This window comes from Lycorma delicatula, chromosome 11 (assembly GCF_047948215.1).
Source record: "Lycorma delicatula isolate Av1 chromosome 11, ASM4794821v1, whole genome shotgun sequence".
NCBI lineage: Eukaryota > Metazoa > Arthropoda > Insecta > Hemiptera > Fulgoridae > Lycorma > Lycorma delicatula.
Window position 1 is genome coordinate 67,888,775 of NC_134465.1, and position 20,653 is coordinate 67,909,427.

At 25.9% G+C, this 20,653-nt stretch overlaps 1 protein-coding gene across 8 annotated transcripts in view; it reads left to right on the forward strand.

Moving 5' to 3' along the window:
- The window catches only part of LOC142332082 (muscle LIM protein 1-like), a 60,446-nt gene extending 42,001 nt beyond the window's left edge, over positions 1–18,445 (forward strand). For 2 of the 8 annotated variants that reach the window (XM_075378282.1, XM_075378281.1), the window contains exons 6-12: positions 634–721; positions 6,526–6,649; positions 8,880–9,055; positions 10,662–10,794; positions 12,147–12,334; positions 13,418–13,523; positions 14,900–18,445. In XM_075378282.1, the coding sequence (XP_075234397.1) occupies positions 634–721; positions 6,526–6,649; positions 8,880–9,055; positions 10,662–10,794; positions 12,147–12,334; positions 13,418–13,523; positions 14,900–15,070 (986 nt within the window). In that variant the 3' untranslated portion in view covers positions 15,071–18,445. Of the gene's footprint in view, positions 1–633; positions 722–2,489; positions 2,575–6,525; positions 6,656–8,879; positions 9,056–10,661; positions 10,795–12,146; positions 12,335–13,417; positions 13,524–14,899 lie in introns of those variants that run through there. The other 6 variants (XM_075378285.1, XM_075378284.1, XM_075378288.1 and 3 more) reach the window with 5 other exon arrangements.
- The last annotated feature ends 2,208 nt before the right edge of the window (positions 18,446–20,653 follow it).

Consider the following 20,653-nt stretch of genomic DNA (forward strand, 5'->3'; position numbering starts at 1 on the left):
GTTTATAAACTGAAATGAATAGATTCAAAATAATTAAAATATGAGGGAAATCAGAAAATAAGCTCCCAAATTCAAAAAATCCAAGTATTTCTTTTTAGTTTATTTTTTCAGAAATATCGATATATTTTTCAGTAATATTTTTTCCCAAAACTTGCACATAGATCGATCCTGTTTATAATATTCTGAATGTATTCCTATATTATTTCAAGTTTAACTGTGTAGTTTAGTGAAATCATTATAAATAAAAACAAATTTCTGTAGTGAAGACTATCATCCACAGTTACAGGAAAAAATCACATAACATATGAATGACTACAATTATTTATCTTAAGGGTGGTTGAATCCATAACTACTGTTATATAGTTGTTACATAAAGGCTAAGTTGCGCTGTAAGTATAACTTGGGTCAATAAATTATAGATTATAAAAAATTAGTAGTTAGTTCTTTCGTAATAAAAATGTTTACTGAATAACAAATAAAAGGAAATTTTGTGAGTTGCAGAAAAATTTGGTTTAAACATGTAGATTTATTTAATCACACAATTTAAAACTTAATTAACTTTTTAATTAAGTTTACTTTTATTACTGTCATTGTAATTTTGTGATGATTGTAATGAAATGTTATTTTATTCAGTTTGCTATTCAAAGAAGTTTGGGCCTAAGGGTTATGGATACGGTCAGGGAGGTGGTGCCCTCCAGAGTGACCCTGCTGTCGCCAACGGGTATGTTTGTTTCGCCCTGCCATAGTTATTGTTTAAATTATTTTATGTTTATTTATATTTTAAATAATCATTATCCAATTTGTTTTATCTAGTTCATTTAAAGAATTATAGTTTTATTTTTAAATTTTGTCTTGAAATAAAATAAATTTTAAATTAACATTATCTTGATTTTTATTTATTTAAGAATGTATCTAATTTTTTTTTTTAAATAAAAAAGGGTGGTTCTCAATTATATCTGTACATACTAGACAATTTTCTAATATATGTTTAGTGCTACTCTTCACTAACTAGATAATTTCAATTGCTGTTTTTTGTTTTTTATTTTGTTGAGAAAATATCTCTAATGAGAATGTTGTAAGTTTATTTTTCTACAAATTACATCCATGGAGAATTTCATAAACAGAAAAAAATATTGGAAATTTTGTTTCCCAATATCTAGTTAAAATCTGCAACATCTTAATCTGTTTTGTTTTTAATATACTTCAAAATTTTTACATTTTTATTTAGTTTTTGTGGACTTTATACATACCATTTTACTCAGAATCAAATTCTCTACAATTTTATTTTAAACTTAAGCCAAATATAACAACCATTATTTAATTAATCAAACATAAAATAGTGTGATTTTCAGCCCCGATCTTTTGTCTTTTATCCCAGATTTTTCGAAAACTACTAAAAATACAGTTTTCAGATCTATTTTTTTTTCCATTTTTTATTCAAAGTAGGTTTCACATGAAACCACTAGATTTATCACTTAATTTGGATTCCAGGAATTACAGTCTAGCTTAATTTTATCTAAGGTGCAAAATTCACGGCAAAATCTTTCACCAGTCAACACTCTAATGAAGCATTTCCGAACCTATGTTTATATTAACTTAATTCTTTATTTTCACCAGTAGAAAATTCTGAAAATGTATTATATTCTTCATGAATCACCCAGTATGGGCTGATATCCTGATGTTTGAAGTACTTTCTTGTGAAAATTAAAAAAATCACTTGTAAAACTTAAGTCAAGCAAAATAATACATATTACATACAACTGCATTGTAGAGAACCCAAGTTTGTTTGTTCTTAATATTGTGGGCTCTTTAAATAATTTTTTTTATATTCCTGTACCTATTTTTATCAAGAAGCAGATTTCTCACCTTTTGCATTTCCTATGAATGATTTTATTCTTCGGACAGCATTTTTTTTTTTATAAGCCGACTAATATTTTATATTAAGGATGTAAAATCAAATGAACTTTTATAAGAGAAAACAAAATTTAAGAAATACATTGAAAATATTATTACTCTCAATTTTCTTTAAATGTATTAAGTACTGACAATTAAGAAAAATTAAGGTGTTATTTTTTAGCTTGTAGTGAATGGTTCTTTTGTTAAAAAAAAATGTTTATTTTATTTTATATTCTTATTAGCAATGATCATCAAAATATAACCTAATAATAAAGTGAATTTTATTTTTTAACAAAAAAACATGTTTACCTATAAAATGTTTTACACCTGCATCTCAGATGTTATAATTTTTTGTTGAATGGGTATAATGCACAAAAAGAAGTATACTTTAATTCCAAAAATATTTTATAAAACACTTATTTTTTTTGTAAAAAACAAATTTGTTATGCTTCTTATTGTCATTAAATTAAAAGTACATTAATTAGAATTAGAATGAATATTATTTTGGATAATGATTGTTTACTTGTTTTTAATCACATTTTTTATGTATAAGATATTAATATATTATTTTAATTTTTAATTTTGATTCACAGTGTGCTATGCAAAAAAATTTGGTCCAAGAGGTATTGGTTTTGGAGGGGGTTCTATTGGACTTACATGTGATATTAGTGATGAGAGGTAGAAATGATGAATGAGTTTTTTTTGGGATTTTTTTTTATTTTGCATGATGTGGATGGATCCCTCCTGCATCATGAATTCTATCATAAAAATGTTGAGACATAATTTATGATTTGTTTTATTTTTTTATCTATTGTGTTTCGATTCAATATTATTTATCTTTGGTACATTCATTTTTGTTTTCTAGGTATTGCATTTTACTTTGGGAATGTCTTATACTTTTATGCATCCTTTTTGAAAACTTTTTTTTTGTTATATTTTGAATATCTAGAATTTTGTTAATGATTCATGCTGATCTTCAGAATTAAATCTGTTAAGTCAATCATATCTGTATGCTGTCTACCAATCTACTAATAAATTGTGTTTTTATTCATGTAAATGTGTCTGAAATTACCAAATTGGTTTTATCAAACATAAGATTAAACGTCTGGTTCAGTTTGTCTTAACTCTTTCAATTCCTTATTTTATAAGCAAAACAACTGGCAATTTTTCTGTTATGTTTTTATATCTATACTTTTATAGATCTTTAGTGACAGGAATATAAGCTCTTTTATTGATAAATAGAAAAAGAGCAAAGCGTAAATTATTTTTCATTTTTATCTATCTATCAATTTGTTGCTTTTATTAAAAATGATATTTTCTTGATATAATTGATTGTTAAATGTGTTGAATGCAATTTTTTTTTAATTTGTTAAAATTTACTGTATGATTCATGTTTTTATCAATGTTTTCTTTCCAGTATAATTGTGTAATGTTTTTAACATGCTGAAGAAATTTGAAGTAGTACCCATAATTTCAACAATTTTGTGAATTTTTTAATTGAGATAAGAATTTTAAAACATGACATATCTTTAAAATTAAGTAATTTTGTTAATTGTGCCTATACTACAACAATAATGTAATTTGTTGGTACAAGCATTCTTCACAATATTTTATTTATTTCTCTTATAATGAAATTATTCATAAAATAAGTATTATGATTTAATAAATATATATACATTATTCCAACATCAAAAATAAAAAAGAAGAAATTTATTGTTTTACTATTTTTATTAATTTCTTTCAATATATATAATTTGGGTAAATTTGTTTATTAGTCTATAAGCTTCTTCAGCTGGGAAAGACATATCATTCATTCTAAGGAATGTTTTTTCTTCATTATTTTTTTCTAAAAATAAAATAATTACGGTGTTTTGTATTGACAATGGTGAATGCATTTTGTTATTTGGTACACTATATTTGTGTTGTTACATATTGTTGTTATATTATTTTAGTCTTATAATGAATATTGTTTATTTTCAATCATAAATATATTGTAGTTAGTTTAAACTTAGTTATTGCATCTAACTATGTAAATATGCTAGAAGCGAGTGTTTTTACAAGTACAGAGTGAGCCGAAAGAAGAGAAAAAATTTTGAAAATAATTTATAAAAAGACTGGAAAAAGGTTGTATAACTTTTCTGCTGAAGCAAAAATATTAGGCTTATTATCCATCACCTGTGAATGAATTTGCCCAGTGGATTTAAATTGTTACTTATTCTTTTACTAAAAGTTTTGGGATGCAGGATCCATGAGGTCAATATCTTCCTACCCCTTGACCAACTGTGACTAAGATTTCATAATATCAGTGCCTCATATACAGAAATCATTTTACATGAGTATATATTCTGAACAGATAAATTCAGAAGTATTTTTTCATGTTTAATGCACTTCGATATGTGTCCCATTTGTTGCTATGCGCATGTCTAAACAGTACTCAGCTCTTCCCATGTACTCACCAGCATGTTAGGTGTAATGGATGCTACTGCAACAAAATTCCTCTCCTGTAGAACCACCTATGTGAGAGGAATTTTGTTGACATCACATCGATGACATCAACCGGTGTCATCGATTTTCTCAGAATAAACAATGTTTTTCACATACCCCCAAAAAAAGAAATATACTGGGGTTAAACTCCTCCATGGCCATGAGATCGGCCCTCCTCTTCCAATCCACCTGTTTTGAAATGAAATGTTTAATTCAGTGATGGACACGGTTGCTGTAATTCAGCAAAGCCACCTAGCTGATAGAAAATTAATCGTTTTTCTTCTTAAATATTGTCAATTTGTGGAAGATGTAAAGTTCAAGCATATCACAGAAAATATCCCATTAATTGTGCTTTCTACAAAAATGAACAACTCTGCAATACGGTCATTCATTAGTCTGCACCAAACATTGACTTTGGGAAAGTCATGTTGATGTTTGATAATTTCATGCAGTGGTTCTGATCCCCTTAATCCTGCAGTTGTGTTCATTTACTGACTCACTGATGTGGAATATCATCTCATCTGAAAAGATGACATTTTTCAGGTAGTCCTCATTTTCATCAATGTCGTTAAGCATTAAAGACGCAAACTCCAACCTTTTCACTTTGTCATTAGGTTTGATTTCCAGTAAAAGTTGTATCTTATACTCACATAGTCTAAGCTTCTTATGCACCACTTTGTACACTGTAGATTTAGGTATTCCTAACTCTAAACTGCGTCTTGCTAATGACTGGCTTTTTTATACAAGATTCTCGGATCTGTTCCACATTCTGTTCAGATATGGATGACTTCCATATCCTGGTGACTTCCCCCTAAGATATTGCCTGTCTACCATGAAGGCTAAAAGAAAAAGATATATCCTTTTGTAATTGTCTATTGTAAAATTGTGTATTTTAGCTAGAAGGTGTCATGAAACGTAAAGATCTGGAAAAACTCTGACATTCAAAATTTAACTGTATTATCATACTTTCTCTTATATATTATATTATATTATAATATACGTATTACCATGTACAGAAACAATGCCTTTTCAATTTCCCTACAACTACGAAAACTATTGAATCGATCATTATGAAATTTTAACTATAGCATTCTTATGACCCTCAGAGTGTTTACCACAGTTTAAACCTCACCAGTCTCGCTGCTATATAAATTATAAATACAATAAAGTATGAGAAAGTCAGAGTCAGAGAAAATTGTTGCTTCTTTAGCTCACTTGTATATGTATTGTTGAATGGTATGTAGAAAGAAAGTAATTTTAATATTTATGTTTTTTTAATGTAGTATTTTTAATCAGTTATTGAAAAGTTACAATAATCCTGTAAGTTTTAAATGTAGGTAGATACAAATATTAAATTATTGACTCATCTTAAGATATTTTACTCCTAGACAGATCTCTTTTGCAAACTATGCTTTACTCAAAACTTATTTCTCTTTTATAAGTTTCTTTTTTTTAAATTGTGTCCTTTTACTTTTCCTGGTAAAAATTTATGGTTAATTCTTTTTATAGCATTACAGAATTTTAGCACACTTATTTAATATTCTACTAAAAAGTAAGTTTTGTGTGTGTTTACAAGCATGTTCATGTTTTTATATATGTATAATGTACTTGTCACTAAATTTTTATCAATTATATTTCTTTAGGAAATGATGATTTGATATGAATAATATTTAATTATACTTTTTTCTTCTAAGACATGATCCGATAAAATTTTGAGCACAATCTATCCAAGATAAATTATTCTAAAGTACTTCATTTTATCAATTAGTTTATTACCATTTAAATATTTTAATTACTAATATGTTAGTAGAAACAAAATGTTTACAGAAATAGTTACATTAGTTTTTATTATCTTATTACTACAATATTTAAATTATATGATGATACCAGATCGTGGATAACGGTGTTCTTTGGTGGTTGGGTTTCAATTAACCACACATCTCAGGAATGGTTGGCCTGAGACTCTACAAGAATACACTTGATTCATACATATCATTCTCGTTCATCCTCAGAAATAATACCTTACGGTAGTTCCAGAGGCTAAAAAAAAGAAAGATAAAAACAATTTTTTTTTTAATGATTATATGTAATGAAATAAGATAAGAGTAATATTTTTTAATATCCTATATTTTTTTTATTTTTAAGTGAATTGGCACCATTGCATACAACAGTTTTGGATACGGCTGTTATAAAAGCTAAACCAGGTGAGGGTTGCCCAAGATGTGGTGGTGTTGTTTTTGCTGCTGAACTGGTGCTTGCTAAGAGCCGTGTAAGTTTTTATTTACTGTATTAACAATTTTTATCATACTCATTTCCTTTACAGATTTTTCAAAGAAAAGTATAGTATTACTTTCAGTTGCGTGGTGGGAGTGGGGTGGAAATGAATTTTCCTTACATTTGTAGGTATGAGGAGTACAAAAAAACCATTCACTTTAATTGGGTTTCCTTATATTTATATATATATATATATATTTATTTACTTATAGGCCCGTGTATAATATTTTGTCATTTGAAAATCTAAATTTCACTGAAATTTAGCTATACTGTAGTAGTGGTATCTGAAGTTATGCATGTGAAAATTTTATAAGATTGGTTGATTCCGTAAGTTTCACTTTATTTAAGGTCAAAAAAGTTCGAGCAAGGCAAGTTAGTGTGTGGTTGGGTTATGATGCTGCAAGTTAGAACGCTGCCGTTTCATTACCTGTGGTATCTATTGTTAGAAAAGTTGTTCAGTGTATTCAGGTAGTGTTACATACTTTGAGGGTCATGATGACTAAGTATGTGTTTGAATGGGGTAAAAGGAACAAAATAAAATAATAAAAAGAGTTTTATAAGAATTGTGTAAATTTTTATAAATCTTATAAGCTATAAAATAAGTCTATAAGTTTAAGTAAATAAGTTTATAAGTCTTATAAAATAAAGTTATATTAGTATTTAAAATGAGTTTTTAATAAGTTTTTTGGTGTATGATAAATATTCTGAATTTAACAGATGGTGATGGATTAAGTCCATGAATATATTTAAAATTTGTATAGACTCGTAAATATTTATGAAAAACCACAGTGTGTGTATGCATAAATAATAGTTTCTGAGCAATTTATGCATAAGCATAAATTATACGTATGATCAACATACATGTATACTTTGATCTGGATATTCATATGGAATTTCATGAATGATAGATAGATATGTCAATCTGCCACAGAAATCTTATGTCACAGAATATACTTTAACTTCACTATATCATTTTGGTTATTCTATTGTTTTTTAATCATTTTTTAAATAGTACTTTTGTACAGTGGGTCCCATAGATAAGTTTGTATGTTTAATTGTCTGAAGATATCATTTAGCTGAAATTTTAATGTTTACAAAAACAAATTGTAGAACATATACCATAAAATATGAACCTACTGTTATATGAAAATTAAATGATGACCTTTCAATCTTCTGCTAAATATTGTTGGTGATATTTTATCATATGAAATAATTGATAATACTATTACTTAATACTATTATATATAGATGCATTAAAAAATCATTGTTATCTCACATTTAACTGTTCAGAAATGATATTTGTTGATAATAATTTTTTTCAAAGTACCATCTTGTTGAAACAAAATGGTGCTTTAGCTCACAATGCTAACAGTGTAAAACTGATGAATTTCCTTGTAACTGGATTGTATAGGACAGTGAACTTTAACTTGTGACTGTACAAGTGTACAAATTTGGTGGCTGTACCTGAATCACCAAATTTAAATGCCATTTATGATTTTTTTTATGGGGGCTGTTTGATAAAAACAAGTGTGATATATTATAATATAATATATAATAATTATAGTATATAATTAAGAAACATTAATGACAGTTTCTAGCTTTGGATGGATATCAGTTTGAAAAGTTGTTTTTTTTTTACAGTTATGGTAAAGTTTCAACTTGAACACATAAGTATTTCAACATTTTGTTGCCAGTAACGTTTATGTTTCAATTTAAAACAAATTTTCTGTGTAAACCAGAAAAGCTGTCTTTTTTGTTTATAAAAAAAGGTTATATTTTATGATGAAGTACTTTTATGTAGTGAAGATTTATTTATTGTAGTTATTTTATGTAGTGCTTGCGCTAACTTTCAAGAAATAAAACACATAAAGCAAATTTAAGACATTAATCTGTTCTTAATATACTGAGTACAAAAATAACCTCTAACCCATATTGATGAGTTAATTATTAATATAATTTCCATTAAACTGCTAAGCAATGCCAAAGACAAAGGTTCAAGTCTCAGTAAACATTTACTTTAATCTGGAATTACTCATCAATTAATTTTAGTTATTGGGGTCTAGTTAATTGTTATCAGGATAAAACAATATAAACCCATATAAGAGCTACCAAGTGCTTTAGTGAAATTAAGCTAATAGCTTGTTAAGCAGTTTATGTATATTATATAAATATATATTATATTTATTTTACTTATATTCTAATAAATTTTATGTCATTTTGAACAGGAATGGCATCGTAAATGCTTCAAGTGTAGGGACTGCCACAGAGTATTGGATTCCATCATTGCTTGTGATGGTCCAGACTCTGATGTCTACTGCAAAACTTGTTATGGAAAGAAATGGGGTCCTCATGGTTATGGTTTTGCAAACGGTGCTGGCTTCCTTCAAACTGATGGCTTGACGTAAGTATATATTCATATTTTTTTCCCAAATAGTTCACCTTGGAACACATTAGATCATTTATTTATTTATGGTTGTTTCTTTTTTCTGTTTTTCTATCTGCCCAGTACCTGTTCCTTCTTTCTGATAATATTCATATTTTATAGATGATTTAAGTAAATAATTATACTTCATGTAATTGAATGATATTGTGCATTCCTCTGACTTTGCTGAAGAAAAGAGTACTCAACAATAATTTATAATTTAAAAATTGTTTTTAAAATAAAATTCAAGAATTTATTTATAATTTGCTATTTTTATGTTTTAAGTTGTACAATAAACTTCTGAATTCTTATCAACATGTAGAAAATGTGTAGCAAAATAGGTGCTGTTTGTTTTTACTTAACTTTAATTGAGAATCTATCTATCTTTTATAGTCTTTGCAGTTCCTTTTACTGTTTTTATTTTTGTAATTACTTTATTTTAATTACCTTTTCAGTTTACAATAAAGATACTTTACCATTATACCAATAAAATTTACAGATTTTTATCATACAAAGCATCGCTTCATAATTTTTTCTATGATTGTGTTAACTATCATAACATAATTTGTATGCAGAGTATTTGGAAATTTTGTATTGTTAAGCTACAAAAAGTAGAATTTAATTTATTTTGATCTCATCAGCAATATCTTCTAATTTTTCTACATGGTTTTCATCTTAATAGAATAATTTGTCATAATGATGGACTCCCTCATTGTATAACCAAACCAGTTGCAGAAACAATCACCTCTGCATTGCTTGTGTTGTTTGATTGTTGTTAATGAAATGCTAGATATAAAGAAACCTTCAGGTGAAAAAGGTTAAACCTTGTCTAGGCTCTAATGAATAATAATATATTTGTTCCTAGCCAAATGATGATATGAATTTTTCAGTTTGAATATCAGTGTGCAACCACGCATTGTTGTTGACAACACATGCCAAAGAATGCTTGTTGACAAAGCATTCTTTTATTTATAATTATATGATGTTATTTTTTTTTAATTTCATGATAGTGAGATAAGTTGTCTGGTCTGTCAAAGTTTTTAATCAATTGCATACATTAATATCTTATGCAGATGCCTGCTACATATGAATATACATTTTTGTAACTTTCAATGAACCATGTCTACCCATTTTCTCACTACAATATCATTCATGATGTTTTGATAATATACTTTATATATCTGCTGATGTATTTCATTAAGTTTCAATTTTCTCACGCTTAAAAAAAAAGTTAATTACAGATTTTATTTCACAACTAGCAAACTTTCTTGTGTATTTCATAAAACATCCCTTTCAAATTGATAAAATGAAATGAAAATGCAATTATTTTTTCTTTTAATGGCATGGTAAATTGTTGAAATCTGATAGACATTACAATTATGATAGAAGCACACAAGCTTGAAATGATAATTGCAATGCTACTGTGGAAATGTTAATAAAGATTCTTATGAATTAATATAAAACGTTTACTATTTTATTTGAAATTATTAAGAAGTAAAAAAGAAAAATAATTAATTATAATTATTACTTTTTTACCCAAACATATGGTTTAAGTATAAAGATTTTATTTTATTTTTTTCTGTAGTGAGGATGAGATCTCAGCCTCTCGACCATTCTACAATCCAGATACAACATCTATCAAAGCAAAACCTGGTGAGGGATGTCCAAGATGCGGTGGTAAAGTCTTTGCCGCTGAACAACAACTTGCTAAGGGCACTGTAAGTTTATTTTTTATTATTATTTGTGTATGTGACTCATCTAAGAATTATTGTAGTATATAGTATTATATTGATTGTATATTTTCATACCATCGACAGAAATTCTATTTGATGTATCAGAAGTCTTAATTACAAATAAATGTTTGACTGAGTACCTTATGTAATTTCAATTTCCTGGTGGTTTTTAGAATACAAGGAAAAATTATTATAATTAAAATAATAAAGTTGATACCATGATTCTCACCATTTCATAAATATTTTTTTACCTGTGTATTTTGAATATACTGCAATATTGTGCATCAAATAATACTCATTCTCTTTCTGAGAAAAAAAAAATTGTTTTACAGCTACAAAAGTAAATTTCAATTATTATAATTGTTTTTAATTTTTGTACCAAAAAAAAAAGTATTTTTTACTGTGTAAAATAAAATTTTATAATATAGTAATATTTTAGTAAATCTTGTATTTATTTAAATATATGCTATAATTTATTATTGCTTCTTTAAATATTCTGTGAATGAAGAATAATACAAAATGATGTTTATTTCTTAAAAAATAATAATACAATTTTGGCTGGACAGGTTCATTCATTTCATAAATGAGGAAAAGTCAAAATCTTATGTCAGCTGACCCCCTTTATAAAACAGTAATCTAGAAAAATCATCAAGAAAGTGGAATAGTTTTAGTATAGCAATAATGATATGTAAGAACAGTATTACAGTGACATAAAAATTGGAAAATAATTCTGTTTACTCATTTATTGTGATAAGTAAACAAGGTTTATTTTTAATAAATTAAATCATAACTTGGGTTGTGATTTAAGATGTATGATAAAAAATACACATATAATTGTTATCAATATGATCAAAAGCAATTTTTGCTCAAACGAAATCTAATTTTTAAAGTGTATTCTTGTTATAACAACATAAGTACCAGAAAATCCAAGCTGTAACTATATTTCAAACGGTGTCATATTTATATCATAATTTTGAGAATTTGAAACTGCAAACAGAAACTCTGAAATAATTAAAAAAATAACTGATCTGATTAAAAAATATCAACTTTATTCAATAAAATTTAATTTAAAAAACTGTACTTATAATGAATTGAACTCTAATAAAAAGTTTTTTCTGCATAATATTTTGTAACTTGCTATGATCCATCCATGTAATGAGAAATATTTGATGTAGATTTGTGAGCATAGCAAGTAGAAGTGAAACAGCTCATCTACAGTTTCGTAGCTATAACAGCAAATGTGTTAGTAAGCCTCTAATTGTTAATGATATTTTTTTTACAATTGTTAAATTAAGACATGATTAATAGATAATTTTTTTTTATTTTCCAAAATTTAGATGTGGCACAAAATATGCTTCAATTGCCGACAATGTCATCGTCCTCTTGACTCAATGCTTGCTTGTGATGGCCCTGATAAGGAAATTTACTGCAGGGCATGTTATGGTAAAAACTTTGGACCTAAAGGATTTGGTTATGGTCACGCTCCAACTCTTGTTTCTACTAGTGGCGAGTCTACTGTACAATAGTAAGTTAAAAAGTTTTTTTTTTAATAGAATATGCTTTTGAACACTTTTTAGCACTTGTATAAATCTTAAAAAGATTTTGTTTGATAAATTATAATACACCATTAAAAGTTGATATCATTATCAATAAATTTTTGATAGATGTACTATATTGCTGCAAGAGCTACATTTAAATTATGCAAATTGTATAAATACTTTTTTAAATGGATTTGAGTGCTTGAAATATTTACAAAATTTAATTGTTTAATTTCAATTAATGACTGTGGAGAACTATTCAGATTGAGAATATAAAACCAACTGCTAATGTTGAATTAATATTCTTTTTAAACAATTCACATGATAAAACTGAAGTCTCAGCGATATCTTGCATCTGATTTTATTGCTGAAATCCATAAACATCTCTATTGATGAAGTGATGGTATTTGAATAGTCTTGTTACAGACATTTTTAAACCTTCTAGGCCATGATGTGCTGTTAATTAAAACCTGATAATAAATTGTGATTTGGGGCATAAAACCGAGAGTAAATGATAGCATTCAATTTTAGTTTGCGTTTAGATCCCAGTTTTTCTTCATTTACATAAGAATATTTGTCTTCCATGACACTTGGAAATATTGGTGTGAAATAGTTTTTAATATATAAAAATATTTTTTTTTATACCAATTTAAATTAAATATTAAAGCAGTACAAGATGGAAAGATTCATTTTTATAAATAATTTTATTCTGCCACTAGAATGCAGTCTGTTGGGTTATTTAGTTAGATTAGTTTAGCTAATTTTTATTAATAAGTTTTTATGAGCTAAAACAGGGATTTATTTAAGTGATGATGGATAAACAAGTTTTATATATTAGATTTGTTTAATTTGTGTTTGTTCAAAGATGTATTTCACTGTTGGAGTAATATCATTTACTAGAATACTCTATGAATTGATGTTCCTCATAACAGCAAATGTGTAATTGTTTTGATCAAAATAATTCTCTCCTAACAATTTCTTACTTTGCTTAATTTTTTTTTTTTTTAAGTACCTCATAATAATGTAGCCAATAATATAATTAATTAATTTTTGTATTGTTATTGTTACAGCCCTGAAGGTAGACCGTTGACTGGCACAAAAGCAGCAAAAGGTAAAGGTTGCCCACGATGTGGCTATGAAGTATATGCTGCTGAGCAGATGATCAGCAAAAGTAGAGTAAGTATTATTATACAACTATTCTGATAAAAAACGCAGTTACTCATGGGTAAATCCTCCTTTCTCTCCCTTCCTATTTCTTTATTTTACCACCTCTTATGTGGATGTGTGTTAAAGGAATTGGGTCAGTTACCATCATAATTTTATCTGTGACATCATTGGTGAAACCTTCTAATTCATTAATTATCAGAGCCACTAATTTATTAAAGCGAGGTGGGATAGGTGCGCGGTGCCTGTAGAACCATTCGACGACTCTGTTACCTATCTAAAGGTACCATTAAGATCAAACTAGGAGCAGAGATGAGCATTGAGTAAAGCTAAGCCTCCTGTTTCCCATAAAATCTAATCTAATTATTGTGTAGTAGTACTTTTAAACAGATATATTTAATATTTACAATATTTTTTCGAGTCAGTTTTGAAGAACTACTAAAGTTTTGAAATTAACATCATAAAAATGGGATTTTTAAAACTTTTCCAACAGTGTTCATTTTGGTTACACCTATCTATTACCCAGAGGAGGAAGATCTAATATTATCAAACCAACAAAACAAAAAAGTTTTCTATCTCTCTCTCTCTCTCCAAAATTATTTATTAAAAGATAACTCAGACTGGAATAAGTTTTTTGTAAGTTGTGTTAAACAAGAATAAACAACATTACAACAAAAAATTCCTCACACAGAAACATTTTGAGTTTCAAAAACTCACTTCTATTAAAGATGGTAAAATATTTTTCATAATAAAAGTATTTTTGCTATACCAATGTTCATTATTTATTACTACTGTTATTGGACTTTCTCTACAGATAAAAAAAATTTATATGATGCATTTCTAATTTGAATGCATTCATATAAAATTGTGTGTAATTAGGGAAAAAGTTATATACTTATGTACAACAAAAAATTATATATCATCATTGATATAAAACTTTTGGAATTTTCTACTCTTTCACTAATGTCTGTGATGGATGGGTAACATCTCTGTCTTTTATTCGGAAAGTTCTCGGTTCAAATCCTGATTAGGATTAACATTTTTCATTCGTTATAAATTCATCTATCTTAAAGTAACTGTAATTGGACATAAGCCTATTTGGTGCTTTGAGAATAAATATGCTATACAATTTTTACACAAAATGAAAATAAGATCAGGGATATGTACATATAAATTTTGCATTTTCTTCGTAGAAGTTGTTAAATTGCACAACATAACTGTTTGTCAGAACAAAATAGTAGAACTAATTGGTAAATCTTCAAAATGTGATATATAAAACTATATTTATTTTTATGAATGTTAAATTTGAATTAAATCTAAAAATTATCTACGTTTAAGAACTTTATACATTTTAATAAATAAATTCTTTGTTTTGTTTTTATTTACAGATCTGGCACAAACGTTGTTTCTCATGTGCAGATTGCCATCGTTCACTTGATTCAACCAATTTAAATGATGCTCCTGATGGCGATATATATTGTCGCGGTTGTTATGGGCGTAAATTTGGTCCAAAAGGTTGTGGGTTTGGTTTAGGCGCCGGTATACTTTCAATGGCTTAAACTCATTTTATTTTAATATGGTGCATCGTATTTTTATTTTATTTTTTTTAATAATAAAATATCTTGATATATAATATTTGTAATATCATTATCATTTTATTTAAAAAAAATAAATAATGAATAAAGGGTTGTAAAATTTTATTAATTATATATATAAATTGTTTAGAATGATTGGGGTATATAAATAAATGAGCTTTTATTTTAACTTAATAATAATAATAATGTCTTTATTTTGTTCATAATTACTTTAATTTTTTGTTTTTTTTTTTTTGTTTAGGGTGATAATGATGAAATTAAGTGAAATCATAGCTTTTGTTTACTTGTTTCATTTTGCTTTAAATACTTGTTATATATTTCACGCATTAGTACTTAAGGTATACTTCATAATATTACTCTATGTGGAAAGTTTTTAAATGGAAATAAATCTGAGTATAATTATATCAACAAAGAGGCGGATATATGATAAATATGTTGAACAAACTTTTGTTAAAAATATTTATTGCGCAATATTTTTAGATTAAATAAACAATTTTTGGTTATTTTTTTCAAAAATTTTGTATCTTTAGATTAATCAATTTTTTAACGTAAGATTGTTTAACATATATCTGGAGTTTATTTTTTCTTATGAAACGATATATATTAAAAAAAAAAAATGAACTCTAGTGGGATCAAATAAAGATGCATTCCTAGCGTGTTTATTATTTTTTTTTATAATAATATTAATTATTGTTTTTTATAAATGATGGTGTAAGAACCAAGGGATCAGTGTTGCCTCTGTGTTGTTATTATTTTATTATAGATTTATTTATAGATATATTTATTATAAAATATTAATATTTATACTGCCATTTATTTTAATAATAACAGGTAATGATGTCATGTTTCTTCTAGCGAATCTAGGAATAATCAGTCATTTTACTTTATTTCTGTACGTTTAAATGAAGTGGTTTTCATAAGCACAATAATCATCTGGATTAACTGAAATAGTTTAAAATTATAATCAAGAAAATAGCCTTATTTAAAATTACAGGAATAACTTAAAAGTGATCTTTTTCTATAATCGCTTAAGAAAAACATTTATATTAATTAAAAAAAAAAATTATACAACATGTGAAATAATTTAAAATTAACAGATTTATCTATCCATACCATTATTACTTTCTTTGTTATATATAATTATTAATAAATGTTTTTAAAAAGTATGGTTGTATCAATCTTATATTGAAGCACCATTTTTCCATCATATTGCCATAAAAAAAGTTTGGGTGTGTGTGAATAAATTTATTACCATTGATCAGAATACAGTAATATACAAAAGGCATCTGGATATTAAAAATTTTCATCCAAATTTAGAAAAACTTAGAAAATGGGCAAAAATACTAAAAATATTATGTAATATAATATTTAAATGAAAAAAATAGTATGTTATTTGTGATATAAATAGAATAATTTATTAAAACTGTTATTGTCAATAAGTTTCGGCTGCATTTATATTATTAAATAATTGTCATCACCTGCTCTTGTTTTTAGTTAAAGTTTAATATAGTCATCATAATTGTATACTGATCGAGCAATTAAGTCAACTCCAGAAAATCAATTCATTCTCCTTGAACTCATGACCTTTCAAATAATGCTGAGCATTTTGTGATTGATGAATTCCACTACATAAGGATGAGAAATTACAAAGGATCAACCACTGTCATGATAATCAAATATTTTTCATTAATAATATTATAAATGTGGCTTTAGCGAATAAATGTTAAATTTAATTTAAAAAAAAAACAATTAGTGTGCGACTTGGTTTGGATTTATTATTTGATTAATATTTATTATATATAATTTTTGCAGTTTTTCATGTACGCTTTTACAATTAATCTAATCTCTACATAATTAGTGTTATAATTTTAAGGAATTAAGTATTGAGTCCATATATCGCGTAAAATAAATCTGTTTATTAAAAATAGGATTCTTCATTTGATATTTTCAGAATACTACTTACTTAATATTACTTTTCATTTTTCTGATTTTAATATAGTTTAAAAAAGTAGTTAGTTAACTCTTTCGGTTTAGTATTCTTCGCTGTTAGAAAATTAGTAACTGATAACTTCATAAACCAGTATGCTAATTCTACCACTAGTATGATAAAAATCAATTAGACACCATTATTGTTCAGGTAAGTCACAGAAATTGATTTAACACCCTTATAAATTGAATTAACTCAACATAAAACTGGACTGCTGATCAAAATTTCAGAGCAAACCAGTGTTGCCTCTTTTTATAATTAGCCTGCTTTTCCCTGAAATGGTCAGTTTTATTTTTTATTTACTTATTAATTAGTACTGTATTGTTTACAAACACTTTTTCGCAGTACATATTCTTTCAATTGTTGTAAATACTTTTTGCACTGTATATGATACTCTGTTTTTCTATATTCAGACTGTGTATCATGAATTGTTTTAAATTCATTGTAATACATAGGTTGAAAAATTAATAAAGAAATTATTTATTTACAAAGTTGTACTTAAAATATAATTAATAAATCAAAATAGTAGTTAATTAACACTCTTTATTAATCGAGTCCAACTATCTAGTCACACACTTGATGAATAGTTATAATAGTTAAATATATTATTATTATTATTGTATATTACACTCATTATTCGATATAATAAATTTAATGATGATAGAGTTTTGTAATTAATTTTAAAAAAAGATTGTTATTATAACGAGGCTGTATGTAAGTATAAAAAAAATTGTGAAGGAAAAGTGAAACTTACTCGATATGATTTTTACATGTATTTGTAAGAAATGTAAAAAGAGAAATTTCTTAATATTGGTTTTCAAAAGATTACTGCAAAAAAATTCTTAGTACTAAATGATAGTATAAAATTAAAAATACAAATATTTGGATGCAAAATATAAAACAAATTTTTACCATTATATTTAAAAAAAAAAAAAAAAAAAAAATGTTTCTCTTTTTAAACGAACGATATTGCGAATATTTATATTAAATTATTTTTTTATTTTCTATTATTTTAATTAAATTCTATTCTTTAACGATATAATATAAATTTATGTTGTTAAATATAAAATTTAATTTTAATATAAGAAAAAGATGATTTAATTTAGTATTCATACAATAGTATTTTATTTATTATTTCATAAATTAGCCTTGTTTAAAATTTTTTTCATTATTTTATAGCTTCGTTTTAGTAGATTTTTCTAAACCAAAATCTGTTTAATGTTGCTTCTGCAGTTTATTTAACATTATATTTTTTCTTGTATAATTAATTATAACAAGAAAATATATAATTTTATTTTATTATTTGTCTTATGATTTATTTTATGAAAAATAAATATAATTAATTAAAAAAATGTTTTTGAGATTATTTATTTAATTCTATGTTTTAAAATGATCCTTCTAAGATTAGGAAGTGCTCTCTCTCTTTTTCTGTTTAACCTTCGAAACCATCATAAGGTATATTACTTCAGTGGATGAATGACAATGATATGTATGAATGTAAATGAAGTGTAGTCTTATACAGTCTTAGGTTGACCATTCCTGAAATGTGTGGTTAATTGAAATCCAACTCGAAGGAACACCGGTATCCACAATCTAGCATTCAAATCCATATAAAAGTAACTGCCTTTACTAGTTTCTGAACTTAGAACTCTAGGCTTCAAAATCAGCTGATTTGCAATGACGAGTTCACCGCTAGACTAAATTCAGTGGGTTAATTTTAGGAAATACTAGTACATAATAATCCCTTAAATAATTTTCAATTTATGTAATGCACAAATGAATCATGATATGTATGATTGTGTATGATTATACAATTTTTTTTAACATATGGTCCATTATTTTTCATGTAAGCTATTTTCAACGGGAAAATATGATCACATTGAAAATGGGTCTGGTTTTTTTTCAAATCCTTACATTTTACGGTCAAACTAGTTCTAGACAAAAAATATATCTATGTATGTATATCCATACGTATGTATGGCCTTTTGTCCTTATACCTCAGGAATGATCGAACTGATTTTCTATAAATTTGGCTCAAATATTTCTATATAACAGACATTAATTGTATTATTTTTTCAAAATTTGGTAAGGAGTGGGGAAAATTTTGAGAAAACTAATTTTAATTTTCTTCAGGCATAATTTAGAGAAAACTTTATTAAAAATAATTTTTTACCTACAATACATAATACACATAAATAATCAAAAAACAAAACTTTTTTTCCAAAAATTAAGCCCAATCAATTAAAACTGAATTCTTTTTTGTTATTTTGCTCTATCTCCCATTGGTTTAAATATTTTACAATTTTTTTTGAAAGTTTTTACTTTATAGCTATTAAGAAATGTTTACATTTTTTAAATTATAGATCCCGAACATAAAAAACAAAAGTTTTTTGAAAATTTTATTTTTTTTTTGTTTTAAAGATGGTGTTAGATTTAAAACAAACTTTACTTAAGAAAATTTGTTAAGTTTAACTTTTGTATGAATATTTTTAGAAAAGGTTTTCTTAAAATTTATCCCCCACCTCTAAAAAAATATATTTTTTTTGGATCTAACTTTTAATTTTTATTATTAAATAAAATATTTTTTTGTATTTTTCTTCGCCATTTAACATTTAAAGGCTATTAAAATTATAGTATCTTTGCACCTACATTATATTCTAGATCCAAAATGAGAAACAATTCCTTTGCTATAATATTAATTAAAGGGCAGTTTTTTCCTTAGGACAGTTTTCCTAAATTTTCCGAATATGGTAGGAAGCCCCTAGTTAGGTTAATTGTTCTTCCACTTATTTTATACTCATTTTTATATATGTGGAATCTCAATAAGTTCTTTGTTTGTTGAGGTAACTTTAATTAATCCTTTGTCAAAATTAGTAATAAATAATTAAAAATAAATGCTATGAGTCCATCAAAATAACTAACAGCTATTGTATTCAAAGAGAAAATTTTTACCCAGAAATGTTATGAAAATGAAAGAAAAAAAATTTGTAAAATTAATAGATCAAAATGATTGAAAGCTTTAGAATTTAGATGATAAGATTGTTAAAATTATTTATTCAAAAATGTTTCATTAAATTTACTTGTATTTCTCTACTCCAATTGTCTACAAGGAGAAAATGGAAAAATGCTTTATAAAAAATTTTATTATATAATGCTACTCTTGGTATTATCACAGTTTTAGAATTTTTATTAATACAATACTTGGCGAATATCTGAAAACAAATAAGCGTAAATGTAAAATAATAAGAACTAATTTCTAGATTTTACGAAATTCAACCTTGAAAGTGGTAAAAATATTTTGAACAATGATTGCAAATTTAACCATTTCCAACTACTCAAAATGAAAAATTCACTTCATTTGAGCTTGCAAATACTCTACAGATAAATATTTAAAAGTCATTTTTGGATTTTTTGGAATATTTTTTTAAAGGGTGTGATGGTATCTGGTGCAGTGGCTCAACCAACACAACTGCCACTGTTACTTATGTGGGTCTGGCTGCACTTGGATTTACTTGATGTTCAGATGAAACACGAGTGCTGATTAGTATACCATTCTTAAA